This window comes from Ailuropoda melanoleuca, chromosome 7, assembly GCF_002007445.2.
Source record: "Ailuropoda melanoleuca isolate Jingjing chromosome 7, ASM200744v2, whole genome shotgun sequence".
Classification (NCBI taxonomy): Eukaryota; Metazoa; Chordata; class Mammalia; order Carnivora; family Ursidae; genus Ailuropoda; species Ailuropoda melanoleuca.
Window position 1 is genome coordinate 40,801,642 of NC_048224.1, and position 13,609 is coordinate 40,815,250.

At 54.1% G+C, this 13,609-nt stretch overlaps 1 protein-coding gene across 3 annotated transcripts in view; it reads left to right on the top strand.

Moving 5' to 3' along the window:
• RGS3 (regulator of G protein signaling 3) overlaps nt 1-13,609 on the top strand; it is a 103,442-nt gene that overhangs the window by 45,513 nt on the left and 44,320 nt on the right. For 2 of the 3 annotated variants that reach the window (XM_034664341.1, XM_011220428.3), the window contains one exon: nt 5,864-5,986. In XM_034664341.1, coding sequence (XP_034520232.1) covers nt 5,864-5,986 — 123 coding nt within the window. Of the gene's footprint in view, nt 1-5,863; nt 5,987-10,366; nt 13,548-13,609 lie in introns of those variants that run through there. The other variant, XM_019795899.2, reaches the window with a different exon arrangement.

Consider the following 13,609-nt stretch of genomic DNA (forward strand, 5'->3'; position numbering starts at 1 on the left):
CAGTTGGTGAAGTGTCTGCCTTTGGCTCAGGTCATGATTCTGGGGTCCTGGGATTGAGCCCCACGTCGGACTCCCTACTCAGCAGGGAGGCTGCTTCTCCCTCTGCCTGCCGCTCCCCTTGCTTGTGCGCACTCTCTCTCTCTCTCTTTCTATCAAATAAATAAATACAATCTTAAAAAAAGCAGTGCCTAGAGAGGACAGAAGGACGGGACCCCCTGGTCTCCAGCACCTTCAGGGATCACAGTGAGAGTGTGGCCTGAAAGCCGTGCATCACCTCATTTTTACTTGGTCGGTAGCCTTTCTTCCTGAGATTGCTCTGATTCTTGTGCCTGCCTCCTTCTTCCTCTTTTTCCAGGAAGTACCACCCACGACCCCTCCTACAGAATGTTGTCAGAGTTTTAAAGGGCCTGCAGGTAAAACTGCACCTTTACCTGGGCCAGCAAACACAGGCTGAAGAAAACATGAAGTGTGTTTGGGGCTAGAGTTATGCAACTCAGTGTGACTAGTATCCCTGGTTATCTCGGTCGATCAGAAGCACATACGGTCAGTGCTATGGCTTTGCCGAACAAAATCAGGCAGACAACTTCCTGCTTGATATAGTTTGGGAGAGTCGGTATCATCAGACCAGGGGTTTGATCACAGAAGTCTGCGGCGATGAAAAAGTTGAGAGCCGCTGAGCTTAAATTTTCAGCAGATTCTCTGTTTCCAGTCTCGTGTCTCTGCTCATAGGAGCAGGGGCAGTATGTACTGTAAGCAAGGATTCGTTAGACCCGTTCCTGTCCTCTGCTTCCGTTTAATCTGTCCCTCCTAATAGGCCTGGGACCCAGCCAGTCTTATGGGACAAGACGCTCTGGGTAGGGCATGGTCTACACTAGCCAGCTAAGAGGCATGTACCCTTTTGAGAAGGAGCGTGTATGTTGCTTGTGATTGAAAATCATTCCTTTGGTTGCTGGCTATGAAAGGAAGTGCAGGCCTTCGAGAGAGTCCCCTTGGGGGAACAGTCACCAGGGGGAGAAGACAGAGTTGACCAGTTAGCTTCATGGGAAGGCAGAAGGTTCCAAAGGGCAGCAGACATTGTCGGAGCTGAGCTGGGGACCTTGACTGCCTAGAAGGGCGACCTGAGGGCCGGGAAGGCATTGGATGTCTTCCCCCGTGTCGGCACACCTCCCCCAGGCCCGGAAAGCAGCCTACAGAGGCCTTTCTGAGCCAGTGGGGATTCAATTCCACAGAGCCCTGCAAACAGCCTAGCACCTGTGAATGAGGCTGGGGAAAGCCAGAGCATTGGCCCCTCGGCCTCGCCCCTCCAACTTCTAGTTCTCTCTGGCAGGGCCTGAGATGAAGTTCCAGATTCTTTAATGCCAAGAGAGCTTCCTGCCAGGCTGGTTTGTTTGGCCCAGAGAAAAGTACTTCTGCTTATTGGCTTCCAGGGAGCTGTGACCTCCCAGCTCTCCAAAGATTGCTGAAGGGATATTGATCCAGGCCTTTTATTTCAGTTAAAGTGCCAGGAGTTCTGACCCAGAGGGGCTGGGAGATGGGAGCTCACAGGCAGCCAGAGGCCTCTCTTTTCTCCTAAGAGGCTGTGGGGAGAGCCACATCTGTAACGGGAAGCCAGGGTGCTTAGCTTGCCCTGTAGCCCTGCGGAGGCTCGACATGATGGTCTTGGATCCCACGAGGAACCCCAAACTCACATCTTCACAGCACTTTCTGACAAGTGGCACATCTTCATTGTCTAACACACAGGTGGCACCCAGAAAAGAAACTGGGGCAAGAGAGTCAGGAGTTTGAGGGATTTTTCCACTGTATTCAGAAAGCCTCAGTTGCGTGGGCAGCCCCAGCTTTGGGTGTTCCCCAGCCGTAGGTCCTGGGTGGGATTGTCCTAAGTCGTCCTCGGCCTTGGAGTTTCTGTTCTCCTGGACAGGTATCCCTCAGCTGCTGCAAACTCAGGGAACAGAGGCAGCTTTCTCCTGGCTCGAGAGCACCGGGGTCACTGGGACAAAGGCATGTTGGTAAAGGAGCATTGTCTTAGAATCTGATCGTGCGCTCCATTCATTGAAGAGTCTGCGCTTTGGGGTTAGGAAGACCTAGACATGAATCTCGGCTCTGCCATTTCCTAACTGAGTGATCTGGGCAAGTCACATTCTCCTCTCTGAAACAAGGCTGATGGGGCCTACCTGGCAGGGCTGTCGTAATGATTAAATGAGATTCAATAAGATACCCTGACCAAAGCACTTAGCACAGAGCCTGGCACACGGCGAGTGCTCCATAAATGGGAATTATTATTATTGTCAGCTTCATCACGGGGGGAGAGCTTTTCATATTCATTTATTCTCCATTAGAGACATCACCAATGATTTATTGACCTTTTAAAAAGAAAGCTAAGAGGAATATCTCATGTTCCTTGTAATGTACATATAGAGTTATACAAACGTGGTAAGATTACAGGCTCTGGAGGAGGCAGAATACAGACTTTGACTTTCCTTTCCTGAGGTCTCCTGGGGCCGCTGACTTGGCCTCTCCAAGCTCCAGTGTTCTCATCTGAAAAATAGTTAGTGGCTGTGCCTTTCCTTCCTACCTGTAACATCAGGTCATTAGAATGGAAGGAGAGGTTTGTCAAGGCAAGTGAACAAAGAGTAGCAGAGGGGGTTTTAGTTCCTACAAAGATAATACTGATTCAAGAACAAGGAGGCAAGGCAAGATGGGGATTTTCAAGAGGCCAGGAGGACCCGGGTTTCTGGTTGGATATGAGGATGCTTGTTTGAATGCAGAGGTCCAGGCCCAGTGCTGCCCCACCAGGAGGCCCTGTCTCTGGGTGAGTTATGTGAGGATGCCTTCAAAGATGCTTATAGCCTTGACCCTGGATCCTGGTATGTGAGGGCACGATGTGCAATGGCATTGAAACCAGTGAGTTAGATCACGTGGGGGATTAAGAGAGACCGTTCATATGCAGGGCAGCCAGGCAGGCAATGGGGTCCCTGATTTGGACAGATGTATGCAGATAAGAGTCCAGCTTCTCTGGAGGGAGTGGGTTCTGTGCTCTCTGTCTTTGCCAGACCAGCCTCCAAAGCTCCTGGAAAGGAGCCTGGGGAGCAAGGACCTCCCCAAAATGTTTGCCCATCTAAGACAGCCAACCCCTGGCCCCGGGCCTGGCCTGGGTTTAAGTCTTTGGTAGCTCAGAGGCTTCTGGATTCCCTAGCATTATGGGGCTTTCGGCTTCAAACTCTCAGAGCCAGAGACTCAGCCCTGAACCCTACTGTTGAGACAGGTCATACAGTCACTGTCCCAGGCAAAGAGGAATATGATTTTCTAAAAAGAGATTATCCACAGGGCAGGGAAGAGGAAGTGGTTCTTGTGGGTGTCAGTAAAATGGAGATAATCACAGCCTCTACCTTGCGAGGTTGTTGGAAGAAGTACCAAGACCCCACTGGTAAAGTGCTTAGCACTGTACAGGGTATGGCTTGTTGGGGGGGGAGGTCTCAAGATGAGGACGTGGGCAGCCCTCTCACTGTGAGGAGAGGCTTTCCTGTACTTCTGTGGGAAGGGGCCACCATCCTAGGGCTCAGAGCAGTGTAGAGTGGTACAGAAGGTTCGAGTGAGCTCCGTAGCTGCTCAGAGAGCCGCCGGCTGACAGAGCTCTTCCAAAGCTTTCATGCTCTGGTTGCTTAGGGCACAGTCTGCAAGGGGGAGCATTCCCATTAGCCAGCAATGGTGGCCCAGCAGCCTCCGAGGGGGCCTCCCCGGTTTGGGGGATGAAATCTCAACAGGTGTTTCTGCAAGGCCTTGAGTCTTCCTTCCACTGCTTACTGGCAGTAAGAGCTGGAGGAGGCCCTTACCCACTCGGAGCCTCAGTTTCCCCCCTCCTTGCATTGGGAGTAACCATCTAAGCCCTCCCTACCTCTTCATGGAATTGTTAACATCAAAACAAGAGCACGGATGGGAAAGTGCTCTTTAAAATGGATAGATAAAATGAATCGTTACTAAGGCCGAATTCCTGCTTCGGCACAGAAAGAGAAGAGGAGGTTTGGCTCCGGGAGATTAGGGATTTGCTGAAGCCTAAAGAGTTCGGTAGAGGCAGGGCCAGCTTTGTGGAGAAATGGCCTTTCCAAGCTGGAAGGGGCCGTGGTCCTTGCCTTGGCCTCAGTAAGCTCTGGCTGTGGTCCTTCCCTCTTCCCTCACCTGGCAAGGGTACATGAGACAGGGAGCACAGGGCTCTCTGCTCAGCTCCTTGCCCTAGCTGGCTTCCCTCCGGGGAATCTTGGGGTCTTTTTTGCCGAAACTGTCCTTCCCCTTCAGCGGGCTGGGGGTTCTGAGAAGTGGAGGGAATCTGTTGTTAAGTGGGAGGATTGCCTCCATCCATCCGCCCAGTTCCCTGAAGCCAAGGGGAGGCAATTTCTTCCTTCTCTCATCTGATGCTTTTAGGAAATTGGCTTCTGAGCACTTTGGGGCAGGAGAGGAGTGGCTGGCGCCCTGGGAACACTTAGCATGGGAGCTGGCCCTGCCCTGAAGGGTGGCATCCCTGAAGGCTGGAGGGGAATGGCAGAATAGAGAATGTCCCCACATGCTAGTCGATGATGCTGGTGGCCATTCCAGCTCAGAGCCCTCGCATGTGCTCTTCCTTCTGCCTGGAACAGTTTCTCCCAAGCACTTGCCTTGCTGGCCTTTATCGTTCAGGCCTTTGCCCAAATGCTGCTGGGATTCAAGCCAGGCCTGTCCAACTGCAAAACAAGGAAGGACCGTGTAGAAACACTGTCTTTTTCTCTGTTCCAAGCCATCCAGCTCATGCTCATGCTCTCAGCTCCCTGGCTGAGCTCATGTAATCGTAGCCCTGTGAGGTTATAATCAAATTCCAGCGGAGTTGGAAAGAGCCTGCAGTCCCCTGACCAGAGTGTTCTAGAGTGGATGATAGCCCTGGGCGTGCTCTACCGCCCCCCTTCATCTCCGCCCCTCCTCCCAGCACGTTCCAACTCCCCGGGGCCGCCTCTCTGGGTCTCAGCAGCGCCCTGATATTATGCCAAAGCTGGCCTGGCTTTGACCTCATCCCGGAAGTCCCTCCGGGAGCCAGAGCTTACTGAGGCCATTACTTGCCAAGTACTGTGCTGGGCTGAGATGGGGAAAAGGCCTTCCTGGAAGGATTTTCTAGTCTAGCTGGGGAGACGAGACTGCGCTTGACAAGGTTGGGTGGCAAAGCGGGATGGAAATGACAGCAGTGCTAGTGCTGTCTAGAGTCTGTCCTTGCACTCTGCTGAGCGGAGCAGCCCCGGGTCGGACCCAGCTCCTGTGCCACGCACTAGTGTGGCTGTAGGGGGCCACGTGCCTATGCCCGCCAAAGACTTTCTGAAGGGACCTGAGTTTCTGTTTGAGTTCTCTTGGTATGTCTGTCCAATTGCCCATCTAACCTGGCCTTGTGATGGGATCCCAAGCCGAGGTCAGGGGAAGGGGGTTCTGTGAGTGGGAGGAGGGGTCCTGGCTCCACAGAGCATCAGAGGGCTGGAGACCTTGGCCCTCTGGGTTCCCCATGTGCTCCCCCAGCTGCCGCCTTGTGCTGCCTGTCCCCGGGGGTGACCTCACCATTTCTGTCCTATGGCTCTCCACAGGCCTCCACTGTGTTGGGAACTAACGCCTCCCACCCTTCCCCCCAACCCGCGGGCACGCCACTCGCTCGCCAGCTGGCCCCCGAACCAGCTTCCCTGCTCCTCTGGCTGCCTCGATGTCACTGGGGATTAGTGTGCATTTGTGGCTTTTAGCGGGCCCTCCCCTCCCTGCTGCAGCCTCACCCTCTGGAGCCCAGGGATGGGCTTGGGCCTGGGAGCCCCCTGAACCAGGGAGCAGCCCTGACCACCCTTTCCTCTGTTTTCTCTGACGTCAGAAGGCAGAGTGCTTATTCACTTTGGAAGCACACTCACAGGAGCAGAAGAAGAGAGTGTGCTGGTGCCTGTCGGAGAACATCGCTAAACAGCAACAGCTGGCGGCTTCACCCCCGGAGAGCAAGGTAAGGGCCTCGCCGCGGCCGCAGCCCTGGCTGCCTGGCTTCCCCTCTGCCAGCCCAGACCCTCAAGCCTCCGAACTGAGTTTGGGGCCAGCTCCAGCTTAGGACTTGGATCTGAGCAACAAGTCTTGGCAGGGAGGCCCGTGCTTGAGTGTCTCTCCCCCTTGGCATCTCACGGGGTCTACTGCATGGGTTTGCATGGCTCAGTAGAGTGACGGAGCCTAAGGGAGCATGGCCAGCACTTCTCGGCTCTGCTCGGTGCTTTGCCTCTGGCCAGGTCTAGTTCGGGTTGGCTGGCTGCTGCTGCCTGGCAGGTAGCCCCCCTCTGCCTTGGGATAGGTCGTGCCCAGGGTAGCACACTGGTGTTTAACGCCGTCCAAGGTCCGGCACTGTTGGGAGGAGATGTCCTCGGCAGAAGCTGTTCTAGTGCAAGGCAGGCCACAGCCGAGGGGAGCCAAGCGGAGTTTGCTGGGGACTGGGGGCCAGCCAGCTGGAGCATCGGGGAAGATTAGAGCCTCCCAGCTGAGGCTGACCTGGGATGGGCGCCCCTAAGCTGGGCCGGTGTCTGTGGTGGGGACAGGTTGGGAGTCAGATCACGGCCTTCCCCTTTGTCAGCCGGATGCCAGCCCCGGGCACAGTTGTATTTCCCATTTGTGAGTCACGCCGGTAGCTTCTCTTTGGTGAAAGTGTTGGCCGTTTGGAGATTTGATCTGGTTGGCTGAAGAAGGATCGGAGTGGTTGGTCTGCTGGCTCAGGGGGAGAGGATGAATGGAAGTGAGTGGCAGCCAGTAAACTTGCCGGCCCGTTTCTTCTTCCCCGTGCGTTCGGCAGGCATGCGGTGGGGGTCGGTGAGGGCTGCGGGGACAGGCCTGCTGGGGGCAGGAGGTCTCTGGGCAGCCTCACCTGGAGCAGCTCTGCAGCTGTTCCCTAAGGAAGGGAGTGACAGTCCAAGGACCCTGTCATCTCAGACTTGAAAGTTACTTTGCTTTATACTAGCCAGAGACAAGAGTAACTTTGATGAGGGGGGCGATAGTGGAAGAGCACGGACTTCCACTCACACTCTACTGCTGACTGGCGGTGTGACCCTGGGCACGTCACTCTACTACTCAGCTTTGGCGTCCCCATCCGGGAACAACAGCTCCTCCTCCAAAGGGTTGGTGGGAGAGTTAGAGATGGTGCACACACCGTTCATGGCACAGCGCCTGGGACGCCGTAGATGCTAGCTGGAACACGGCAGCCGGGAGTGCGCTGCCCCCACTCTGCCCCAGCTCCTCGCTGCTACCCTCCCATCGTCAGGTTCTTCTACGGAACCTCTCCTGTTGCCAAGGCTGTAGGCTGCCTTGTACCCTTGATCCCGGCTTGGTCACAGACACCAGGCCATTCTCTTCACTGGAGGGGTCTCTGGGATGATCCATGGCTGAACTCATGACCCCCAACTTTCTTATATTTGGGGCTTAGCTCCTTCTGGTGTGTGGGCAGGGGAAGAATTCTTTCTGCTTCAGCTTCAGTTTGCAGGCTCTGGAGTGTGTTAGCAACTGTCTTCTCATTGCTTTGCGTGGTCTCTCAAATTCGGCTGGGAAGACAGTTTGAGCGACTGAAGGTAGTCTGAGTTTCTGAGATAGGCTCTGGGCCCTGCAGCCTGTGGATCTAGCTGGCTGACACTGGAAGGGCCCCAGAGTTTGGGGCCTGGCTTCAGGGCCATGCTGAGACCTATGGGCGCCCTGGGCTGGGAAACAGACACCTCTTCAAATCAAAACTCTTTAAATGTGTATTTAATGGAGCAGCTGTGTTTGGGGTGGGAGAAGGGTAGAGAAGGAGGGCCTGAGCACTGGAACAACCTCAGAATTGCCTCCTTACCTGAGAACTGAACCTTGCCGCAGCCCTGCATGACCTCACTGGCCCACCATTCTTAGAAGGTAGTTACGTAACCATCTTTAGTTAGACAGGGAGGCCCTTTAGGGTCTCACGCCCAACCTCCTACCCCCATCATACATACTTCAAGAGTCTTAGCAACTGATTCCTCTGGTCCTTTACAAAAAGCTCCCTGAGAGAAGTCCTGGTAAATATGATTTTCTCCAGGCCCATGGAGTTCCAGAAAGGCTTTAGCAACCTTAGCCACTTGGCTTGGTGGCCATCTAGCCGGCTTACCGTTCATCCACCTGTGCTTAGCTCCACCAGGTCCCGGCAGCCTCGGAGGTGACCGTGACCGTCTTTGCCAAGGGCTGGGCCACAGCCTTTCTGCTAAGGTTGCTGACCTCCAAGGAGAGGGAAGAGGGAAAACCAGGCAGAGCTCAGGTCCTTGCTTTTCAGGCAGAAAGAGTCCTGCTTGATTAATTTGTCCTGACTGAGTAGCATGCCCTTTTTTTTTTTAATGCCTTTTTTTGTTCTTTCTGAGAATGCTCCGCCTTCTGCTGCATAAGGGAAACCTTTGCCCAGGCTGCTCCCTGCCCTAACTCAGATGCCTTTTTGAGGAAAGAGGGGTTTGCGAGGGAAATCCCCAAAGTCCCATGCCTCCCCTTCTCAACCCTGTTCAACAGCGTTTGCCGATACCTTGGAATGGGGGACCCTTCACACATCTCAAGGGACGCAACGTTCTTCCCAAATTTGCAAAACATAAATGGGAAGCCCCGAACATGAAATGCTTGTTGGGAAAGGCAGAGGGAGGTGGAAGAAGATGCATTCCAAGAACAACAGAGAAGCAGATGGACCACTACCTGTGTGTGACCTCTGGCAGCTGCTTCCTCAGTGGTCCCACTCAGGCATAGGTCAGGTGGCTCTTTCTAGCTCTTTGAACTTTGGGATTATCCTGAAAGTTTCCCATGGAAGATTATCATGGAGGGGTCATGCGGTCTCCATGAGGGAACCCTACCCTGCAGATTTCCACATGACTGGATTGCCTGTGAACTCTGCTGCCTGTAGGGGCCGGGTCTGTTGGGGCAGTCACAGGTTTTCCGTGCTGTCTCTGGAGTACCTGCGGGTGGCAGTTGGAGTGGGGGGCTCCAGCCGGGGCAGTGTGGACACAATGAGGCAGGCAGTGTCCAGCCTGCACCCCTTCTCTGGGGGCTCCGTTGCCTTTCTCCAGCTCCCTTTGAGCTGCCCACAGTTAAGGAGGAGTCTGCCCTGGTCGGCCCATGTGAGCTCTCCTTCTCTCTGTGGAAGTAAGACCCAGCTTTCTTTCACTCACCACACCCTTCTTTCTCATCAGAACTCTGCCTACTTGCTTCAGTATCTATTCCTGGAGGGAACCTACCTTTCTTCTGCCTCAGATAACTTTTACTGGACTCCCTGCCACGGGGAGTGCTGGGATGCTTCCAGTCTAGACTAACTCACAGGTAGTCCCGCCCGGGGCCACTGAGGTTCTAAGCCAGTAGGGACAAATAGTTCCTTATTATTTTGGTTATTCAATCAAATACCCATAACAGATGCCTCCTGTGTGCCACACACTAGGGTTAGGTCCTCTGGGGTCACAGAGATGGGTGAGAGCTGTCCTATGGACTCTCCTTTCATTGGGCAGAGGTGACTAGGAATGGCAATCCGGGCTTTAAAGGCTGTGCCTGTTGGGTCCCAAGAGCGGTCTGATGGGGTCTGGGCCGCACATTCATCGTCCGCTCTGTGAACCTCCACTGAGCTCCCACCACATGCATGGCGCTGGCCTGGGCCATGGGAAGCCTTTGAGGGGAGTAGGCTTGCAACCGCCATCAGGTAGGAGAGGGGCGCAGGGCAGCAGCTCTGTTCTCGGGGTGCCCCCGGGCCTCCATGGTGGGAATACACGGATGGATCTGCCACGCTCTTTCCTTGCGGGATCGCAGTCCAGGGGCGGAGACAGATATGCCAACAGATTGCTCAAAAATGATACGACAAGTAATACGGGAGGTGTAAACTCTTCCAACTCTGTGACCTCAGGTGGGGCACGGAGCCTTGCTGAGACTCAGCGTTTTCATCAGTAAAGTGGATGGAGGAACAGGGTTCTCGTGACGGTTAAGCTCATGTCATGTACGCACAAGAAGAACTCTGTGAACTAGCTGCTCGTTACCACTTTAAAGCTATGTTTATATAGGAAGATTCATCTAGTGGCCTTGCTTATTGAAGCTGAATGCTGCTGCTCTGAGCACATGGGATGACCGCTCCATGTCACTGCCTGGTAACCACCTGCTGTATTCCAGGGCCCAGGCAGGGAAACTGAGGCCTCCTGGGTCTGCTCTGGCTCTGAGACTTCTCCCAGATGTGACACCTTGTCATCTCCACTGGTCAGCTAGAGGCGGGGCCTGGGAGATGCCAGGGTCTGTCTGAGCACCTTAGGAAGGAACAGGGGCAGGTCCTGGAGACAGGCAGCCCTGGCCTGAGTAGACAGCGAGCTAATTCCAGTTCTGTCTGGTTCCACAGAAACTCCACCCTTATGGCTCTCTCCAGCAGGAGATGGGGCCGGCCAACTCAACCAATGCTACCCAGGATAGAAGCTTTACCTCATCAGGACAGACTCTGATTGGCTGAGCCAACCCAAGGGCGGGACTCTGCTTCTGGCAACTTAACCCTTTCTTGGGCATCCCCTACCACACAGTAACCTCACCTCAACTGGACCCAAAACGGAGGACCAAGATGGTGGGCCTAGGGTCATCCGAAGGGAGTGGCCCCACGGTTGTGTGTGGACTGGCATCAGAAGGACCACAGTGGTATGAAGGCCTTGTGGGCATGTGCCGACTGGCACTGAAAAGTCTCAAATGGAGAAGACTCAAACTTTTTCCCTACAAGGAAGAAGGAGAAGAAATAGCATCTGGGCTTCCCGTGGTTCCAGTGCCCACCTGGGGGGCACAGGAGAGGTTGGCAGAGGTCAGCCCTGATGGAGACCAGTGTCGTCAGCCTCCGCTGCCAGAAGACGTCTCCACGAAATCACTTCTTCATCTGTTCTCGTTCATTCATTCCTTCGTTCAGCAGATATCTGGGGGGCATCCACTTTATGCCAGGCTCTAGGCTAGAAGCTGGGCATTCTGGGAGGTTGAGGTGGATACGGTCTCTGCTCTTATCCAGATATCAGTCTAAGTAGGGGAGTGACCCTTAAATAGATCAACACCAACACACACGCGCACAACACGATTACACACTGATCATCCATGAAGAAAAAGATTCCTTTAAGAGAGAATATGTTATTAGATTTCGGGGGGTGGGGATGGGCAGGGACTATCATAATCTCTACATTGAAACCTGCAGGCCAGAAAGGAGTTAGCCAGTCAAGGACTTTGGAAGGCGTGTTCCAGGCAAATAGAATAGCCTGCAGAGAGTGCCTGAGATGAGAAGGAGCTTGGCATACTGGGGCCAGCAAAGGCTGGTGTGGCTGGAGCTGAGTGGGGAGACCAGGTGGGTGGGTGGGGGCCAGATCATGCAGGGCCCTGGTGGTTCATGTTGTGCTGATGTCATTCTAGATACAGTGGGAAGCCGTTGAAGGCTTTTGAGAAAGGGAGTCAGTCAGTCTCAGGTACATTTCTAGAAGAGCAGAGAGCCCAAGGAGGCACCCAAGTGGGTGTGAAGATATCAGTTAAGGGGTCCCTTCAGTCTCCAAGTGAGGGGCAGTGGTGGCCTGTCCTGGATAGTGGTTGGGAAGGTAGTTATGTGACCTTCCAGACCCAGGGATGTGGTGGAAGCTCTGGGATGAGAAGAGAGAATTCCCTGCCCCCCATCCCCCCTTGTTCTCCTCCACTGTGTCTTGTTTCTCAGTGATGCAAATGAACACTGGAGCCTTCTTCCCAGAGCCTCCTCCTGGCTGGGCCTGGGTGGGCACCAGTGCTGAGTTCTAGGAATGGCCCTGGAAGTCGGGAGCAGTGGGGGCTTCACCTGGCCCAGGTGGGAAAGTTTCCAGCCCCCAGGCCTCAGCAGGTTGCCTGTGCTGTCCCTCTGTCCTGTGTTGAATGGCCCAACAGGAAGTTGGGACACAGCCCTCTGGAAGCAGATTTGGTTTGCTTTCTACAGAGCTCCCAAGGTTCAGGGACTGGGGTCAGGCGTGGCTCAGCTAAAGGAAGACCTACTGGGGAACAGTGATTAGAGCCCAGTCTGCTCACAGCCTGGAGCCCAGGGTTGGACAGCTCTCTGACCTTTCTCTAACTGCCAAGACCGAGAGGGAGGGAAGTCAGAGGTCACAGGTCCTAGGAATATAGCTTGAACACAAAAGGTATATATATATATATATATATATATATATATATATATATACATACATATATATATATATATATATATATATGTAGGACCATGGTCACTTGCATAGGAAAAAAAGGGTCAAAGAGGCTGGAGAGATGTCTCAGACCGGAGAAGCCCCTGGACCTTGGATGGTCTCTGTGTCGTGTCCTGTAAGACCTTCTCAGTGTCTTTAGAGAGGGCTCTTATGCCTGGTGAGGTTGCTCAGCCGCTGTGGCCACTTGAACTCCAAGAAGGGTGGCCCAGAAGAGAATACGTCCCTGACCTCCCATGTAGGCAAGATCAGACATCCCCTGGACGGGGATGGGATGTATCTGCCAGTGACTGGCCTGATCCCGCAGCCCAGCCGGGGACCAGGCTCGGCCCGCAGCCACTGCTGTGCGGTATCTGTAGGCCAGGACTCAGCCCGCAGGGTTAATGCTGAGAGGCGGAGCAACTGCATCCGCACAGACAGCAAGCTGCCCTTGGACTTCATTTGATTCCCTTACAAAATGACATTAAGGGGAATGCGAGGCCCAGGAGAATTGCCTGTCTGGGAAGACAGTGAGCTTGACTCTCTGGGACCTGGTGACCTACCTCCGTCCACCAGACTGGTGAGGAGGACAGGAGCTCTGGCCACAGAGAAATGGAGAATCAGAGCTCAACACTGAGCCCCGGGGCCAGGGCTTTCCTCCCAGCTTGTCCCTGACAAGCTGACAACTCGAGTGGGGCTCCCGTTGGGGTCCAAGGCCCAGCCGGCTGCCGGGAGAGTGGACATCAGCTCCCGGAGGCCTGGGGTCCGTCTTGCTGGGGACTGTGGTGAGCCACAGCGCCATTGCTACTCTGCCTCTCAAATCGATGGAACAATTCATTTGGCTCCAAGGGCTTGAGAAGATGAAATACAACCGGGTGGCTGCTGCTCTTCCTCGTCCCAGTCTGTCCCAGCCGTCCCGGATGATGGACGCGCAATGGAAACTGCATCTGAGAGTCATAATCACGGGAAACATGGCTGGGCCCGGCCCTCCACATAAATCATGCTAAGAAGCCTACACAATGGTCTCTTTCCTGATGGTCCAATTGTCTTGCTTTGGTGTCTGGGGCCTGGGAGCCGGGAGGATGGGAGCACACCATTTATTGTTGTAAAGGCCATCTGTGCGATTTGAATACAAAGTGATCCTTTAAGTTCCCCTCACACCCTCAGATCCTGTGTTTTCTTAGTTCTCGGGCGCTGGGTCTTTTGAAACTCTGTGTCTCTCCTGTAAGTCGCCATGCTCGGTCTCTGCTGGCCTGGCCTTTTGACCCTTTGGGAGCTGGGACCTGTTGGAAATAATGATGACATTTCTTTATGTATGTCTTGTTTGTTTGTTTTTCTAATCCTTTATTTAAAATTTTTTCATCAGTTCTGCCACCAAAGCTCTCATTTCTCACACACACGGCACCAAGCGGGGGGGGGAGGCTGTC